The sequence below is a fragment of the Zeus faber genome, assembly GCF_960531495.2.
Source record: "Zeus faber genome assembly, chromosome: 3".
Lineage (NCBI taxonomy): Eukaryota > Metazoa > Chordata > Actinopteri > Zeiformes > Zeidae > Zeus > Zeus faber.
The window spans coordinates 35,175,688-35,194,886 of NC_137190.1; the positions used below are offsets into that span (position 1 = coordinate 35,175,688).

General features: G+C 40.9%; 1 protein-coding gene across 2 annotated transcripts; it reads right to left on the bottom strand.

Annotated features, from left to right (window-relative positions):
* Positions 1 to 33: 33 nt before the first annotated feature.
* golm2 (golgi membrane protein 2) lies at positions 34 to 18,702 on the bottom strand. 2 transcript variants are annotated; one of them, XM_079997389.1, is made up of 10 exons: positions 17,872 to 18,702; positions 12,079 to 12,133; positions 11,299 to 11,401; positions 10,919 to 11,009; positions 7,448 to 7,571; positions 6,707 to 6,790; positions 5,462 to 5,755; positions 4,549 to 4,689; positions 2,634 to 2,801; positions 34 to 1,050 (listed from the first exon to the last, which is right to left on the bottom strand). In XM_079997389.1, exons 1-10 carry the CDS (start codon positions 18,196 to 18,198, stop codon positions 977 to 979), a joined length of 1,461 nt encoding a protein of 486 aa, XP_079853515.1. In that variant the 5' UTR covers positions 18,199 to 18,702; the 3' UTR covers positions 34 to 976. The 2 variants fall into 2 exon arrangements, with proteins under 2 accessions (XP_079853515.1, XP_079853516.1); XM_079997390.1 differs by lacking the exon at positions 2,634 to 2,801.
* Between the last annotated feature and the right edge of the window lie 497 nt (positions 18,703 to 19,199).

The following is a 19,199-nucleotide window of genomic DNA, read 5'->3' on the forward strand; positions in this document are numbered from 1 at the left end:
CTTTAATTAAATCAAATTACATTCAATGTGCCTTTCCATGAGAAATAATTTTAATGGCTACACAAACAAAATCCATTATGTTCACCAATTTCCCTTTATATAAAGAAATACATATCTACAATACAAATGGCAACAGTTCAACTACATATGTACAAGGTATCTAATGAATGCAGGCATCTGTCCATTAGATCCATCTGTGCTTTCTTAAGTCCTTGCACATCACAGAGGATACTAATGTTGGCCAAGTATTGCTAAAGCTTCAGTACTTTGCTCAATTTTTGATTATTAACAAAGCTTTCTAAACACATGCAATAGCATTCTATATAAAAAACATTGTTTTTTGGGTGTCTTGAGAAAAAAGAAAAAAGTTTTATAGGCCATAAGCAAAGCCCTCGGCATCACGTTTGTATTCCTGTGGTTATTAAATGCATAAAGGGAATCCACAATCCAAAGTGGTAGTCTGGAGGTCTTTTTGTTGACCAAAGCAAAATGAAAAAAATAAATAAAAATAAAGACCCTACGGGATAACCCCGATGTTTCCGGTGTGAGCTGATAGGGCCCCCTAACTTCATTGTGAAAAGTCTGTTGCTCGCCTCTTCAATCAAATTGACGAAAACAATTCAAGTCCTTCATAATAATTATATTAAAAAAACAAAACAAAAAAAACCTGTACAGACAATGAATGTCATAACTTAGAACAAAAGTAATCTCCAATCTATCAGCAGTGAAGGCATTGCCATCCTGAACCATTCCTTATCTTCTGGAGTGTTACCATCCATTGTACCATCCAGTTTCCCAGAACGGTCCGGAACCGATGTGTGCCCGACATATTCTTAAGAATTATGTCCAGACTACTTAAGCCTGAAAGACCCTCTGTTGTTAGAGGTGGCCACCCCGGTAGAATGTATCTCATTGGAAAGTGAGATGAAAAAAAGAAAACAGCAAAGGTTCCTTTTTCCTTTTGTTTCCGTTTTTTTTAGAGGATGTCAATGCCTTGATGTCGTTTCCCATATTCCCCGGCACGACCTTGTATGTCCCGATCCTCGTCATCTAGAAAGAAGACAGAAGGCAGAACAATAAAGATTCCATGCTGAAAAACAGCCAGACATAACATTCTATGTACCTCATCAATACATCAGCACATCAAAACCACCGTTTAACCAATATGTATGACCATATGAAGGGCACAGTATGAAAGAACAGTGACTACATGACATACATCTTTTCATTCCAAAAATGCTCTACAACTGCAAAATAAATGGTCAATTCTTAAAAAAATAAAGAAATTAATTTAACAAAAGATCTGGCATTCAGTGACTTAAAACCTCTAAATATGTCGAAGTCAATTTAACCATCATGTCAGAAAGAATTTCACGAGAGCCAGAGTCAGTTTCAGACTTGGAAACTATCCCTGCTTGTTTGGCCAACGTTATGCAACGAGACCCAACTCCGTTACATATAGTCTACGTGTAATGGAGTTGGTTCAGAATACCTACAGTACTGTAGATACTTGTATCGATATGATACAGATTTGAGTATTCACCACCAAAGTACTGGATGGCTACAATTCAGCAAAATGTCTATTTGCAGCAGTTGAACTATGCTCCAAAGGTTTTATAACAGAAAACAAAAAAGATAAATAAAGAGTTCACACAAAGCACCACAACACAAATGATACAACTCATAATCTTATAGCAGCGTAGTGCTTGATGAAAAGAGAAAAAAAAAAAGTTGCGGACATGCATGTTCCTTTGCGAGCAAGGAGAGCACAGAGAACACCACAACAGGCTATCTACCAGACTAGATGGGGGTCAGAGGTTCGGAGGGCACAGAGACAGGTGGCAGGAATACAGAACAGGCAGGAGACAATGACAGTCACGCTCACAGAACCTCAAGTCCCTTCGTTAGGAAACGTTGAGCGGGGGGGGGGGGTTTCCAACACAAGGGGGCTCTGGCTATGAATCCAAACAAGGTTCATCACATTGAATTATAGGGTTATTCCTCAACCTGGGATCCCCTCTGAAACCACCTTTAAAAAGGGGTGGCAAAGATCACTTTGTGGGCTATAAGGTTGTCAAAAATAGTATCACAAAAACACAAACGCATGCAAAAGCCAATGCAACTGCAAAAGGCAGTTTAATACATCATTAAGATCTCTGGAAGGTCCCATCTGGATAGTTGGATAATTCCCACACATCCCGCATCTTGGGAGCATCAGTGGAAACTGCTGATTTTAAGTAAACTGTCGGACTGAATACAAATGTCGAATTCCCCAAATAAAGCCAACATTATAGGTCTCCAAATTGCGACCATCAAGGGTCATATCTTCTCAGCGTTATTTAGTTCAGAGTGCAAAAATTGTGTATCGTTATATGATAACGGCAAAATGTAACCGTGGTCCAATGGAAAAAGGACGGATGCATAATGAATTGCCCCACCCTAGTGTCGGTGAGGTAAACCTCAGGGAACTGTGAGCTGCTGGGGTGAACGGGTGGGGTGGGGTTGCAGCGGCGAAGAAAAAGCACGAGAGGGCAGGGGGTGGGTGAGTGACCGGGCAAACCAAGAGGAGCGCACGGATGGTGCTCGTATTTGGAATGGCCGAGTCTGGCGCTTGCTCCTCCCACGGGGCTCACCTTGGACGTCTTCCTCCCCGCCGTCGCCATCCTCTTCCTCATTGTAAGCCAGCTCGGCCTGCTTGTCGGCCTCGTACTCACCCACGTTCCCGTCGTCCCCGTTGTAGTCCGCCAGCTTTGAGCCGCGCTGCGGATCTACGGGGGACTCGTTCTCATCAAAAAACCGGCCTGCGGGGGAAGGGAGGCAGAGAGGGGCCTCATCAGGCTGGCGGGGGGGGGGGGACCTATAGTGGAACTGGCTCGACCAGGTTGCGAGGGGAGTGGGACGGGGGGGTGATTGGATTTTAGACCTTTTTATTAAAAGAAAAAAGATGCCCTGTAGATGACAGGATGAAGGAGCGAAGTGATTGAATCAGGGATGAATAGAGAATGACAGTTAAGATTAGATAAGATGCAAGATAGTTTCTAGTGTTGGCGGGTGGGCGGGGGGTCGGTTAGAGTCAACAGCCAGAGTAAAACGGTACATGGATGGGAGGGGTCTACGTGATAAGATCATTTAAGACTTGCCTTTGGTTTAAAAAGACCACCCCCACAAACATGACCAAGGAGCAAATGATGATGGAAGTAGGATGGGTTGGGGACGGGAGATGTGTCGGGACAGAATGGAGGGCAAAATGGAATGTTCTTGTAGAAGAGGGAGTGTGAGAGAGAGTAGGGTAGCAGAGCAGAAGCAAGGCAGCGGCATTACGTCGAGTGAGAAAACGCTGTGCACCAATGTCCAAACCTCCACATCCGAGCCCTCTGTAGCAACACTTGCACCCGGAATCAAACGTGTCTTGACATCCGAAAGGAACCCTTCAGAGATATCCTTGCTTGTTCATTTAATATTTAAAAAAAAGGTAGTAGTCAACTTGGAGCCCCTCTCTAATTAGGAACAGTTATGCGCCTACAGATTGAAAACTAGCCATCAAATTACACTCTACATGGAGCAAGTCCAAAAAATAGCCTAAAAGTTTCTGGCTTCAAGCTACCGTGGACAACGATGGAGGGATGTCCATTGTGTTGTTACAGCCGGTTGGAGTTGTTTCCAAATCTGTTATGGTAGACATCAATTTGACGTATGCTGTTTTCCGTGTGGTAGAAGAGTGGAGGTAACGTGTTAAACTCAAAATGAAAACAAATACATATATATATTGACCAGTGGTACCCAATTCAAATTAGCTCAATCTGAAAGATAAAGGACAGAAACCTTTTGCAAACCAACACACCACTGAAAGATGAAGTAGAGCCACACAAGCCTTATTTTTCAATTCAACAAGCTTCATTGCAGTGCAATGGGGCAAACATATTGGTCTTGGGAGAACAGTTTCAGTGTTGAGAGCAAGGCAGTGGGCCATCTTTACAATCACAGGTATTTTAGCGGGACTGCAGCCATTTCTAAAAGCCGTTCCACGTGATATCCAATATTAATCATAATGAAAATACTAATTCACGTAGTCAATTAGCTGGAGAAAAAAATAAAATAAAACACACATGAGCGTCTACTTTATGCCTTCTCAAAAAGACATTCAGCTGGGTTTTTAGAATGCTGAATCATTTGCCCCATTCGCTTGCGAAGCTCTCTGTAAAGGTGAGGGGCAATTATAACTTGATTACCATAATTACACTGCAGTCCATCAGTAGTGCACAAGTAGTAGTTACTGCAGAATAACATTTTAATAGGCACATTGGCAGCACCCAATCCCAAAGAAATATAAATAAAAAATAAACCCATCCTCTAATGTTTTTAGTAAATGTATGCAGACATAGGCAGCATGTAAGGAGAACAATGTTTTTACGGCAAACAAGCCTTGATCATCATGACGAAAACGATGGAGGCCTCGGTACATATTTCTTATGTCAACCAAATGACCAACTCGCCGCTGGCTACTCCCTGTTCCGCCCAGTCTCTGCTCCCAGTTCCAGAATGACTCACTCTGGCGGTGGCGTGGCACCTCCACTGGTATTTGGTCCTTAACGTGGCGAGACTCTACAGGTTTGGACACCTGGGCAGGGTTTGCAGGTGGAGGAACAGCTGCCTTCATCTGTGGACCATCTGCTTTTAAGTTCTCAGGAGCTGGGAATTAAAAAAATAAAAGAAAAATAATCTTAGAGATTAGTGTCCGAGTGGTATACAATAATGAAATTTAGAGATTGTGATATACAAAATTGTAGTTTAATTTAAGATACAACCGCAAGAGATAGATAAATTCCCAGCCCTTATGTTGCTACTCATGTGTGTTGAATGTTTGGCATGGTTTCCTCAATCCCAGTAACCATGTTTGTAAATGTCAATAAATCGAAACAACCAAATCAGTTAAACCAGTGGTTATGAATGGGATGGAATTCATGGGTAGGGGAGCTACCCCTCTACCTTCCTAAGGACCCACCCACCTTAGGGGTAGAAAAGATTTCATAACCCACACCCCCATGTGTTCCTTTTCTTTTTTATCCTTGTCATTAATCACATCGATAAAATAAATCAAATGTATAATATATTATTCAAGCCAATTCAAATGTATAATATAGGATTTATTTAGCCTGATTCCGGTGATCTAATTGCTGCCTTGTCCCCAAAGAGGGAAGAACAGGTGATGCTAAAAGGGTGGGAGAGAGAAGTTTGTGTCTGATACTGAAATATGGTTACACTATATCCAATTAAATACTATACGCAGTTGGAAAAGTTAACTTTTCTGCAGTTTTCTGGTTTCTTTTGACACATAGCAGTATCTTGAATGCCCTATTCAAACTAGTTCAGTTAAAAATGCTGCATGTACCTATCTACAGTACATTTAAATAAATTAAATTAAAGTTAAATTAAATATAGGATGATGAAGTGAATACCGCACCTAGGAGCTGTCTGTGCTGTTCTCCAAACTCGTCTGCCTGGATGCCTGCCTTATTGTCCTGATCGAACAGCACTGGTTTGTCCACCACCGCCTGGGGGAGAGGCGGTTTGGGGCGGAGACCCGGTGGTGGTGCTACTGCCGCCCGAGCCTCCCCTGCCGGTCTGACCCCGTCCTGCTGGAGCCGGGGCTGGTCCAGAGATAGGTCCCGGTCTCCGACGCCCTCACCAGGGCCCGCGCCCACAGCACCGTTGGGAGCCTTGTCGTGTTTTTGCGTGATGGCAGGTTTTTTCAGTCCTGTGAATGAATTGGGGAAATAAGACTCCGTAAAGTCTTCTTTACTGTGATTTTGATCTTAAAAGAGTGGAAGTTAACCAAATTCTACTATCGGTAGAATATAACACTTTGTAGGGTGAGTTTCAATGTCTCACTTCTGAATAAATGTTTAAAAAACTTTTTTTTTATTGTTATAAAATACAGTTTTAGATGGAATTTCACTTTTCCAATATAAATTGAATGTAAAATAACAATTGCATTTTGTTATAATTTTATGAGAATTTTTCGTAATCTGCAGATGCACAGTTGGCAACAACACCTGTGAATCAAGGCACATGCAGAAATGGTCAAGTTTAGAAAGAATAAGAGCTTTTTAAATGCAACATACACTTGAAATTCAAGACTGTTTTTGTATTAATGACTATGTTCAATATAAAAAATTAATAAATAATATTTTTTTTTATTATTTAATTTATTAATAAATAAAACAAAAATATTTGTGCAATAATATACGTGTAACAACACTGTACAAACAACCTAGTAAATAAAATTCTATTTTTAATACAATTATTTATAATCAAAATGTATACCCATACCAATAACCTATCTTGTGCATAGGATCACATTGTATATTCTGTATATTTATTTATTTGACTATTCTTGTTTTGCTTTTACCGGCTATTTATTTATATTTGGCAAATTGTATTTTATATTTACTACTATATATACACTTTTTATTCTATATTTGGGGGGCGGGGTAATGCCAATTGTCTGTAGACATGCACCAATAATCACCATGACAAATTCCTAAAGGCATCTGGCAAAATAAAGTCATTCAGATTCTTGACTCCAAAGAAAATCGAATAGTTTTTATTTACTCTTTTTATTGGTAAAGAAATTACTGTTTTCATGGTGAAACAAGTATATAGCTATGATGACAGGGATGTAGAAAAAATAAAAATCACTACGTACCAAACTGCACATCATCAATTTTTCCCACCTCGCTGTCCTCAATACCTGGCATCCCTGCGTCACTGCCAGGCTTGCCAATCTCGTCTATAAGAGGGAAGAGAGAGTTCCACTAAAGCCTGACTTTCAAGAGAAAAAACATCAATAAAATGATGACGTTTTCATTTCAAAAAGGCTTCACAGTTTTTTTGGAGATGTATGTGAAATGAGATTTAGATTCCGTTCCGTCCGATTGCTGGGTCCCTAATACAAGGCAACAGATCCAAGTTTTTATTATTCATCGAGCCTAGATATCGGGCACTTAAATGGTGAACTCTCAACCCCATTACACCTTTTGTCATCTGGAAGGACCGATCGTGAGATTTCAGAAATATCAGGGACGTCATGAGTGCACAAAGCACTAGTCGGTACCAAACCACATCAATAAAGACGGCAGATCGGAAGATGAAATAAACATACAATTTTTTTTGTCATGCAGATTTTGACCAAAATTTTGACCAACACAGCTGAGACCATATGGAGAGAAAATCTACAGTATATGAATCGTTTAACAAAATGCATTTTCATTTTAATAAAACTGTGTGTGATGTGAACTTACAATGGACAAGGGTATGTGTAACAAACTATCCATTCATCCTTTTTGTCCCTAGTATCACTTTCAATTATTTTTCATGAACTATAATTCATATCAATTATAGTATTTATGATTTAAAAAAGAAGGGCATTCAGGGTGAGCTACTGTACCTTTAAGGTTTTGGTTGCCGTGCTGGTTACTGGCCACAGTGTGGCGTTCTCCCACCATCTCAACACCAGTTGCTCCCTCTGCTCGGCTGCCCCCAACTCCAGCCTTTCTGCTCTCCAGAACGCTCTAAAGAACAGCAGGAGCGAGGAGAGTCATTCTTAGAAAGTACAACATGATTGAATGCAGGCATGTTGGGGCTAAGAGGTCATTTGATTAAGTTAATGGCATGGTATTGCAGCCAACTTGACAGTCTTATTGCCACGAAAAAAGTAAAAATGAATAATGAGGAGGATATGACTAATCATTTCTGAAAATATAAAGTCTCAAATATCACAGGGAGTTTTATTTATGTTTTCATTTACCGAGTCAGTTAAACTGCCAAAATTTAATTAACCAAATTCGAATTCCTGATGTGTTTTGATGAGGTTGTGTATGTTAAGTATTACAGTAACAGAGTTTTACTCAAACTTGAATGCAGAATGAATTTCATCTACTTTGCGGGTTCATTTAAAAAGGAAGAATTCTCCTTAGTGAAATAAAAGTATATAACCAACTCATAGTACCACTCTGAAAAGAATCAGGAAATTCTGATGTAAACACCGGTGCCGTTTGAATCAAAGCTTCAAAACAAGGTGTCACTTATACGAATCAAGCAAATCGTTTGTAAAGCTATGACTTACTATTAACAAGGGCTCGGAAAACTGTGTTGATGTGATAATCACCCTCAAAGTTCTCCCCAACACTTGGCTTCATTCAGCCAGTTCCAAGAACGCAAATGGATGGAGGACCAACAAAGCCACATGGCTACTTGCCACGTGGCCACTTAACACCCTGCTGAATGGGGCAATCTCTGCATTGTTCTTGTGTTTTGAGGGAATGTTGAACAGCATCATCAACACATGACATCTTTGTTTTAAAAAAAATATATATTTTATTTAATAGTAAGAATATACATGTTTATGAACATACATATAGTGGAATTATTTAGGAGTTTAAAAGTGCAGACAACACATCAAAAAAAAGTACAGTCCGTCAATAATATTAGTCTTTGTATATCAATCTCAGTGTGCCACTTAATATAAAAATGTGCGTATGCCAAATATCTTCGAAGTTCTTGGAGTTATGTGGGCTAACCCCAACCCATACCCGAGATACACTCTGAGAGCCTGTTTGGGCCAGCCTCTTTTCATTTTATTTTCACCCCTGGCTGCATTTGCAGGTAAACTTGAGAATCTTGTCCATTGCTACTTGTTCATAATCTGCGTCACCAACCTCAATGGACTTCATCACGTCATCAACTTCTTCCGTTGTAACAACAACGGCGTGTCAACGGTCTCCTCCGGTGGTTCTTGAAAATGTTTCAGTTTCAGTTATTTAAAATGTTCAAGTCGGGGATAACGCCAATATCGGACTCAGCATCGCTGTGAAGAACTGACTATCATTGCGGAAAATGAAGACCAGTATGCGCTGCTTACACTGACTAGGATCTATCGCACTGGTCAGATTAAGGTCCGCGATATGATTTAGAGCTTCAGCCACCCGCTTCTCATAATCCATAACACGGAGAGGAAAGTTTCACAGACAAGTGAAAACGAAGGCTCCTCATCTTGTTTACGGAATTGATGTCAGCTTTTCTTCTTCGTTGGTATACGCCCCGCCCCCTACACAACAATTTATCCGTGTGTGTGTATAAAACACCTAAGAATTAAAGGTTGAACTCTATCAAAATGGTTCACATTGTGACTTCACATCACATGGAATATGGGGGAACGATTTTCACCTGGACGGTCGCTTTAAAGGAATCCATCGATCAGCATTGTTCAGCACTGTATAGTGTCTTGGTAAGTGAACTGCATTTCCCCATGTAATCTAACGGGAATATTTAACTTGACGGTTTAACATTTAGCTACTATTTATAAATCAAACTCTGTTTTGAAAAGTTTGAGATTAAAAAAAGGAACATAAATCTGGAAAAATCTCATTTTCCTTCTAGAAAGGTTTTATCAAATTATTTGGCGGCTCGTGATTATTTTAGAAATGGGCGACAAGTCGGGTTTTGCTACGGTGGGTCACATATATACGTATATGGGTGCGGAGCGGGAGAGATTCAGGCCCAATTTATCTCCGTCTCCAACGGTTCCAATGATGCGCGTGCCAACAACGCAAAGGGGGGACCGATCGACGGTCAGAACAGTGTGTTATTTTATTTTACATCTTCATATGGAATGAAACAAGTGCAGTAATGGGGAGACGACTCTCTTAGTGACACGGCCATCCCAAGGGGTTATTTTTCGACTGATTTTCTCAGTGCAATCAATCAAGGTGTCCAGTTATATGTAGTTTCATGTCGTGTTTCTCTGAAAGAGGCTTGTGTTACCGCCCGCAGTTGAAAAAATATATAAATAAAAATTCACTTCTCGTGCAAAAATAGAGAAATGCCACACGGCTTACGTGGCCGGTGGAGCTCCAACAGTGGATTCAAAAGGAAGCGACACTTACAACACACCATGCCGCGATACCCTAATACCGCAGTTGACGTGTGTGTATTGAACCGTAGGGGGCGTACCCAACGGTTCTGACATACCTTGTATCGCTGCATCCCTACTGGGAACACCCCACAAGACCTGTTGTTTGGAGATCCTCTGACCCAGTTGTCTAGCCATCACAATTTGGTTCTTGTCAAAGTTGCTCAGATCCTTATGCTTGCCCAATTATCCTGCTTCCAGCACATCAACTTCAAGAACTGACTTTTCACTTTCTACCTCATTTTTCCCCACCCCTTGACAAGTGCCACTGGAACAAGATATTTGTAAAGAAAAACACTTGTTTTCTCAATAACTAACTTTTATTTCAATATTAAAAATTAGAAATACTCAGAAAAATATGATAATATTTAAATAACAAACCTAAACAGTTAAGAGCTTTAGCAAAACTAGACTTTAGAATAATAAACTATAAGGAACTTATTACACTACTTTTAAGTTACTCACCCAAATAAGTACAGAAAAACTGAGCTTTTTGCCAGAGGGGAACACTGGTAGTAAAAGGGAAATTACTAACTGCAGCTCTGCAGCTCTGATCAGAGCGGTATTTTCGCCAAACAAAGCAAATAAAAACTCTAGATGTATTTAATTTACTCCTTTTCCTGCTGCTGCTCTGCTGAGGAGCAGATCGCTCCTGAAAATATCCCGCACACGTTCTCACGGTCCAGTGGCAAATACCCCGCGGCCCGGTACACACGAGCTGCAGTCGACAACCCACCAGCGGTCACTGTATTTGTTTACTGGCGGCTATTGACCGCCCCAATATGGCGACCATGACAACATTATACACAAAAATACAAGTAGAATCGCTTGCGTCAAAGTCCGACAATCGAACACAAATTTAGATTGATTTTTGATTTGAATCGCAAAACTTTGTAAAAACAATGTAAATATTTGTAGATACAGTTGCAATGCTTGGTAATCACCTACCTGTCTGAGCTTTAATGTTTCCTTCTCCAGACTTTTCTTGGCGTCTTCATATTCCTCTTTTAGTTGCGCAATTTGACGGCCACACTGTAAGCTGCAATCATAACAATACGCTGTGATTTTCACACACACAAGCCAAAGCTAAAAATGAAACAAAAACCAAAACACTATTCAAAACATCCTACTTACAACTTAAGGCAACCTACAGCTTAAGGCAATATTTGCACGACATCCTGTTTCGCCGTGTCCTGCTATTCTTTGCTTATGATCACGTTGAATTACCCAAACAACCTGCCTGTTTTGTGCGTCTGGCGGTGTATTAACTGGATCCATTTGTGACAAACCCGCTGGTGAAATGAATGGGGTGTTGTGTTCGTAACTACCTCTCATACTCCAGTCTCCCCTCCAGCGTTGTACTGTTCTTCTTAACCTCCCTCAAATGTTCCTCCTGTTTCATGAATTCCTGTTTCAAGTCCTGAAGCTGCTCTGCTCAAGAAAGCAGGTGGGGGGGCAACAGAATACAATAAAGAAGACAATACGACTATGATTTTTAAGAAAACTTATGGAAAAGTATCGCTAAATACACCTCCCTTAATGCATAAAAGCAATTAGCATCACAGTGCGATGGTGCTCGGGCTAGCGGGGATGTATTACCATACCAGTACCATGCCAGTGCATAGTCATAGTCGATGGATGATCCTCAATCCATCTTTTTCTCTGGAGATTTCTTGGCATAATTACTCAAGAGTCTGAGTTTTTTTTTTTATTTTGATAATTTTTTTTATTTATTTATTTATTTATTTTTAAACCTGACGTGAGTGTCTGTTCAGGAAAAGTAATCAGTCCCTCCAGAACGCTGCAATTATGCAACTGAATTATTAACACAGTTCAAACAGTCTGGAGTGCCAGAGGGACTGCTTTGGGGATGTGCACATGCAAAACATTATTAAGTTATACAACCATTATTTCCTACCACAAATTAGGGATAGTGCCAAGACAATTTTCCGTTACTGCTGCAATTATAGCTGTAAAACCCTTGGGGGCTGGAATGGATTGGATCTCTCTATCGGTCAAGACTTGAAGTTTAGGACTGGGATTCAGTATCAGCAGTGAAACAGCATGGTCAGAAAAAACAACAAAAAAAGAACAACAAATCCATTTACCTTTCAGCCTCTGGATTTCCACCATCTGGGCCGTGGCATCACCCTGCAGCTTCATCTGGACAACGGAAAACAGAAAATGATGAAGGTTGTGTTTAATTCTGCCAGAAAATAAATAGAAAGAGTTTGATTAGATACCGAATATTGGTCACACTACATTGAAGTTTGTTTCACCTGAGCCAAGGCCTTGCCCATATTCTAAACCTCCCCATATCTAATAGTCTTGGAAAATGAAACATCTTCTCAAGAAACTATTAAAATAGGCCTTATAGATCTAATATGAGTGAACATTCAGCAACTGGTTTGCTTATCCCGCCTCAAATTTGTTCAGAAACAGATTTTGGTGGACTGATAAGGTAAAGTCAGTGAAAGTTTAAGGACTTAATACAACAGAAGCCGGAAGTTAAGCTCAAACCCCATTGGCTCACAGAACTAGGGGTCTCAGGAGGGAAGCGCGACTCAGTTCAGAGCGTCCTGGAATAGAAATGTTTATAGGCATGTTAGAATGGCTACAATGCTGAATCTGAATGGTATATTACCAGGCCTATATTACTTTTAATATACCATTACTTGATGAAAAGGAGCATAATAGGTCCACTTTAAGAAGATTATATCTGAAAAATGGGTTGATGCTAAATCATAGAAGGGAAAATGCACTATACATATGCAAATAGCACTTTATATACAGTATAACTTTTTCCCCTCATCAAAAGAGCATCTTACACCGTCATAGAAATGCCTTTTGATATAATTCCTTATGGTTAGATTTCATTCATCCTTGAATTGCTCATTATTAGAATATATAATGATTAGTACATCATGTTCTCAGAGGAGAAACTTCCCATCTATTAAAAAGCAGCCTATTTATAAGCTATATTCTCTGGGACAAGCTTTAAAAAGGACCTGGTTGTTTTAATTTGATGACGCAATGTCTTGTAGCCATTGTTTGTGCACTAAAAGCAGACACACGCAATCTTGTTCCAACCTCTGGACAAGAGTTTGATCAAATCAAGCAGCTCTGTGATCTCAGGATAAATTAAGAAGTCCAATAAAACCAAAAATGGAATGAGCCAGACCCTTAACAAGCTGGACCACAGTGCCCAGGTAACTGGGGTCTGGAGCTTACGGCATCAATGTCAAACACCATAAGGACAAAAAACAAAACTTTTACTAGTCCCACGCTGGCAGTACCAAATCTCAATGCCCGTGCTACTCCTTTGAGGGGAAGGCTAACAGGAATGATATAGTCTACCAGACAACGGTTTTCTAGCACCAAAAGTGACCATCTATCAGTGTCTACAGGTATCAGAAAGTTCAATTTAATCATTTTTAAGACCTTTTAAAATGCAATTTAAGACTAATTTTAGGACAAATTATCTCTTATTCAATTAATTATTTCAGGAAAGTACTATATATTTTGTACATGTCAGGGTAGGGTAGAAATGGTGTAGGTTATGAATTTGATTATTATATGAACTATCATAACAATATCCTTCAGGTCAGACGGCAAGATAAGTGACTAGATAGACACATCCGGGTGGCCCGTTGCATCACTTCCCTAAAAAAATAAAAGGCTTGTTTCAGGTCACACCTACACTCACCATTCCATATACTGCATCGTCTTTGTCATTTATCTTTCCTCTCTTTGTAAGGTTATATTTTATATCTCTTGTGCGGACCCAAGCTCCTTTTTCAGGCTTGTGTAGTTTTTAACGTTTTGTTTTTGACCTCAACTAGGGTTATTTTGATGATCTGTTTTCATTTGATTGCACAGTGCTTTGAGTTCTGAGAAAAGCACTTTATAAATAAAATGCATTTTTATTATTATGAGCTGCAATAAATCTAACCGTTACTTTTTTTCTGCCCACAGAACTGGTAAGTGAAGGGAACAGGTATGAAGGGTTGAAAGTATTGGGTTCAGTGATAGGCTTGGGGTTTTATAAAATTAGAGATGTTGACGGATGAAGAATAATTACTTGACAAAAGGAAACATATGGATAAATCGGACAATTTGTTTTTATGGTGAAATTAAATAAATTCAAAGTTGAGACCATTTACCTTTTAAGGCCTAATATTTGTAAAAGAGAACATTTAACAAGCTTTTAAAGAGGACCTGCAGACACCCTGCCCATGGTAAGCAGGATACCTGGCTGTGGGAACAGGGAAAGCATCTTGACAAAAAAATAAGAAATAAAATAAAAAAATAAAAGGGAGTGGTACTGCTGCAATCCAACACCAGCCCTAAACTTCAGGAACTAGCTGCCGGATACACTATGACAAGCAGTGACGCCTTTTGACTATTTAATGTAGTACCATCTTCAAGGGAAAGGTCAAACAATGTGCCACCTCCTCTTAAGCATACATTTGTCCGGGGGGGGGGACGACGACGACTGTTTACTCTACAGTAATGCCCACTGACATGTATACAGCTGGATACAGCTGCAATACATTGGTTCCATGGTCCCCACAGAACACATCTATCTATCTATTCATTTATTTATTAATTTTTTAAATCAAAATTCTTGAGCTCAACTTCAGCTCTGGAGCCTTAATGGCTCAACACCAGGTTTGAGTTGATGAACATGAATATTACCAATTCCAACACCCTAATTGTCACAAACATGAAGTAATTGCTGCTCGAGTTGTAAGGCTGCTATATTAATCAGACTGCTGCAAATCAATGGAAATCCCTGTTAGAAAACAGTGTCTAACCCTTCCAATATCTCACAACCCTCAGTCAGCTGGTGCTATACCTATGCATTTGGGTAAATCAAGCGAGTTTCCCTTTGAACGGTAGGTAGCCCATGGTAGCTAGCATTAGGCCCATTCATTTTGCATACATTAGGCTGATATTTCACTTTTACAATACTAATGTGCATCTTCGCAAAAAATGTTTTTTAGTCAATAATGCACGACAAGTTTGAAAGGACAGTCAGTTCCACAGTAGTGAGTGAACAGCTACATTTTGGCCGGGTATAAAGGAAATTACCTGTCATCCTTTAATCAATTTTTGTAACTTAAGTTTGCTTTTATGTGACTTGAGTATTTTTTCCCCTCAATAGTGGTATTAATGTGACGCTATTACAATTACTTTTATCCTTTCAAGCAGGCTACTGTGTAGTTGCTTAAATAGCAATCTGTGTTTAATTGGTTCAGCTGTTGTGTAACTTCATATCTAAAGCAAACAGAAGAAGCACATACATGTATGCATGTCCATGGAATGTAAATGAGTGGACAGATTGGATTCTCATTGAAAGACACCCCCCTACAGCTGCTCTCAAAACACCAGAGATCAGAGGTGTTTTGGACAATAGACAAAGGGGAGGCAACAGCTTGGGGACTGGGTGAGGCCATGTGGGCCAGAGGGCAGATGGGAAAAGGGGCCCATTTGACTTTGGCTAAACTGTGGCTTCAAATAAAATAAAAATACTCTACCATGATCTACTGGGCTCAGCAATCTACTCATAACAAACAACGCTGTACATGCAAAATATTGTCAATAAATCTGTGAAATTTGAATATTAAGTTTGCATTTCACAGTTTGAGGACAATTGCAGCCAAATACTCCTTTTTTCATAGCGTTTAAAATTCTGGCAACATTTTAAGAAATTAACATTCTTCTTCTTCCTCTTCTCTCGGCTGCTTCCGGTAGTGGTCACCACAGCAGATCATCTGCCTCCAATATCTTCTGTTCTGCGCATCTTCCTCCCTTACACCAACCGCCTGCATGTCCTCCCTCACCACATCCATAAACCTTCTCCTTGGTCTTCCTCTTTTCCTCTTGCCTGGTAGCACCATCCTCAGCACCCTTTTCCCAATGTAACTCTCATCTCCCCTACACACGTGTCCAAACCATCTCAATCTGGCCTCTCTCACTTTTCCACCAAACTGTCCAACCTGAGCTGTCCCTCTAATTTACTCATTCTTAATCCTGTCCATCCTTGTCACTCCCAATGAAAATCTCAACATCCTCAACTCTGCCACCTCCAGTTCAGCCACTGGCCTGTCAGTGCCACAGCCTCTAAACCGTACAACATAGGTTGGTCTCATAAATTGCAAAATATTGCAAAAATATTTCAAAGTACATATACATATCAAATCAGTCGCTCAATCCTTAATAAACCACCTGACCAAAGGAGGCAGACAATAGTTGGGATGAGTACCCCTATTACTTTGCATAGTCTTCCTGTATGTAATAAAAAATAAAAATCTTAATTCATGCAATTGAAGATAAAAAAAAAAATAACCCAGCCTAGACAGGGTTGGAGATATATGGATGCTTATGGAACATTTCAGTGCAAGCTCAACACTACAGGAGGAAGGCTAATATTATCCGACACCAACTAAGCCATTACCGTAGCTCTGATCTACAGTGTCCACAGCCCAACTAAGTACTGTGTCAGTCAAGTAGATGTCTTGGGACTTTCTATGCATGATCCACGCCCTAATGGAAAACCTTAAATCAAAATGTACTTCCAACCCAGAGCATTAACGTCACTCTGGGTTTTGACAGTTCTCATTCCTTTTAACCGATCAGCAGAAAAAACAGAAGGGCAGGATCAGGCGTGTTGGAATGGTTTGAGCATATTAAGTGGAGCAATTGGGCATAAACCTTCAATGCAGACCTGAATATGCACAACGTAAATGTGAATACTGACAGGACTTAGAATAAAGCCTTTACCTTGTCCGAATAGAAAATTACATAGGGTTAAGTTGTTTGAATATCTGCTTTGTAGGATGGTTTCTGAGGTTATCTCCGTTTATATAACCAAGATCAGTGATGAATCAGCAGGAAGTAGCAAGAGGCTCACACAGCTATACATTGTCTTAAAAAGTGGAAATCTACAGTATAAGATCATCGTTGTTGGGTGGATTACAATCAAAGTCCAAGAATTCCATCTGAAAATGACTTTTCTTCAGTATCTCCGGCTTCCCCTTGTCTTTTGCTGCATTTTTTTTACATTACATCATTTAGTAGAAACTTTTACCCGAAGAGGCTTACTACACTAATGGACGCAGCCATCGGGAGCAAATAGGGGTTAAGTGTCTTGCTCAAAGACAATACAGAAACCTATCAGGAGGAGCCTGAGATCAAACCAGCAACCTTCAGATTACTAGACGACCTGCTCTACCTCCTGAGCTACTGCCTGCATTCCATTGGAACTTGGAAATCCTCGATTCCGAGTTGGTAGTCCCCACTTCAGAGTTAAATATGTTACAATGGTGTTTGTTTGACATGCTTGTGCATTCTAAAAGCGCCTGCAAAGGAGCTAAAACTAAAGAGTAGTTGAGATCTAAGGTAGACATGCTTCAAATGAAAATGTGAATTTTGTTCACCGTCACATGTCACTGTGACGTCAGATCCGCATTCTTGTTAACTCCACACTACCATTACTGACTTCCACGCAATGCAGCCTTAGCTCCAAGACGGTTATTTTCTTTTCTCGAAATGATGGCTTCTTCTGACACATTTGGGTTTTGTTTTTTTTGTCTTGGTCACTTGAAGTGGCGGGGATGATGTCCATAAGTGGGTGCTGTTCTTTTGTTTTAGCAAGTGATCATAGATAGTCACAGTTTTCTGAGCACAACTAGTTGTCTTCCACTCTTAGCGCATGCCTTGAACTTTGCCTTCTCGCCGGGAAAGGCGGACCCCGCCACCAACACTGTTAATCGGCGGATACTGTGTCACATACATAACACGCGTACATTGAATGGCTTTTTCTAAGTTAACAAAGCTCCAAAACAAAAATCGAATATTGTTTTTTTTTTTATGACAAATGACCACCTCAACCGTACCTTATCGTCCGTGCACCTCTTGACCAGCGCCTCCCGTGCCTGCAGCTTGCCCTCCAGTACGCCGTAGTCTCCATCCCTCTGGTCCATCTGCTTCCTGTGCGCGTCCGCCTGCGCCATCAGCTCCGAGTTACGCTTCTCCAGGCGGCTCCGCGCCGCGTCCGTGCGCTTCACCTGTGCCTGGACCTCGGCCAGCTCGTCCAGCAGGCGGCCGTGCCTGCCGGACACCGTCCAGTAGTTGAACGAGAGTACTGCCACGATCACCATCAGAGCGAGGAGGAGGAAGGACGGCAGGCGGCCTCCTCGTCGGTTTGTACCGAAACCAACCATTTCACGGAAAAAAGTTCCCCAGGCTGTAAACCGCAACCCTAGAGCGCTCCCCCAACAATAGACATCACGGCATTTAGAAAGCTGCTCTCCCCACACCCCAGCCTGCTGCGTCTCCTTGCTCCTTCCGTACACTTGTCATCCTCCCTGCCTTCATCCAACGTCAGTGTGAAATCCACCCGCAGGGACGTGGCCTAGCTCATCTGGCACCGCTCCACAGAGGTGGACGCGAATGAAGGCGAACGCAACAACAAAAAACGCAGTAGTGTTTCCGGGTAGTCTCGAAAATCAGTACGTACGCCGCTACGTGGAGGCGGCAAAGCGGCGTCCGATCCAGCTAGCGACGTTCCAGTTCAATTAGCTAGCCCGTCTAACGTTAGCTAATTGACGTTATTGAACGACAATGTGTGTATCAGAAGGGATGAACAATTGTATTTGTCTCCTTACTTTTCTTACTTTTGAAAAGAACAGACTCATGTCGAATACCCCCCCCCCCCCCGCGAAATGTTCCTGATACCACACCGGTCCTGATGCAAAGATCCAACCTGTTCCCAGGCGGTGAGGTTAGCTGTAGTGACGCGAGACTAGCGTTGATTCGTTCGTAGCGAACTACTTTGTTACATTACTCCGGTGAAAGAGTAGTTCGTCCGCGACAGGGTAACTGCGGCCAGACAGACACGTAGGCATTCAATAGTTTGAGACTGGGCGAGTAAGAGAATCCCCGACTCGCTAACTGAAAATAATTACCCCGAACTTAATAGACGCGGGGGAAAATACATGGGCGATGGATACTGAATATGACTGAGGTACATTTTGCATTTCAACAAAATAAATATTTTTGACAGAAGTCATTTTTTTTGTCATTCTCTCGCTGTCTTCGCCGACAAACGCAGTGATCTTGAGAGAATTAAGGTCCGACATTTTCGAGAATAGACGAAGAGTTGGAAAATGTATCAACTCTTTTTACCGAGTTACTCGCCAAGAACCGAATCTAAAAGAATGAG

Bases quoted from the DNA above. Each gene is read 5' to 3' on its own strand.
- golm2 (XM_079997389.1), bottom strand. From the start codon at position 18,198: ATGGTTGGTTTCGGTACAAACCGACGAGGAGGCCGCCTGCCGTCCTTC. The intron at 11,010-11,298 runs GTAGTTACGAAC...TTATGATTGCAG, and splicing joins GGGAGACTGGAGTATGAGAG to CTTACAGTGTGGCCGTCAAA. The intron at 4,690-5,461 runs GTGCGGTATTCA...TTTAATTCCCAG, and splicing joins ACAGCACAGACAGCTCCTAG to CTCCTGAGAACTTAAAAGCA.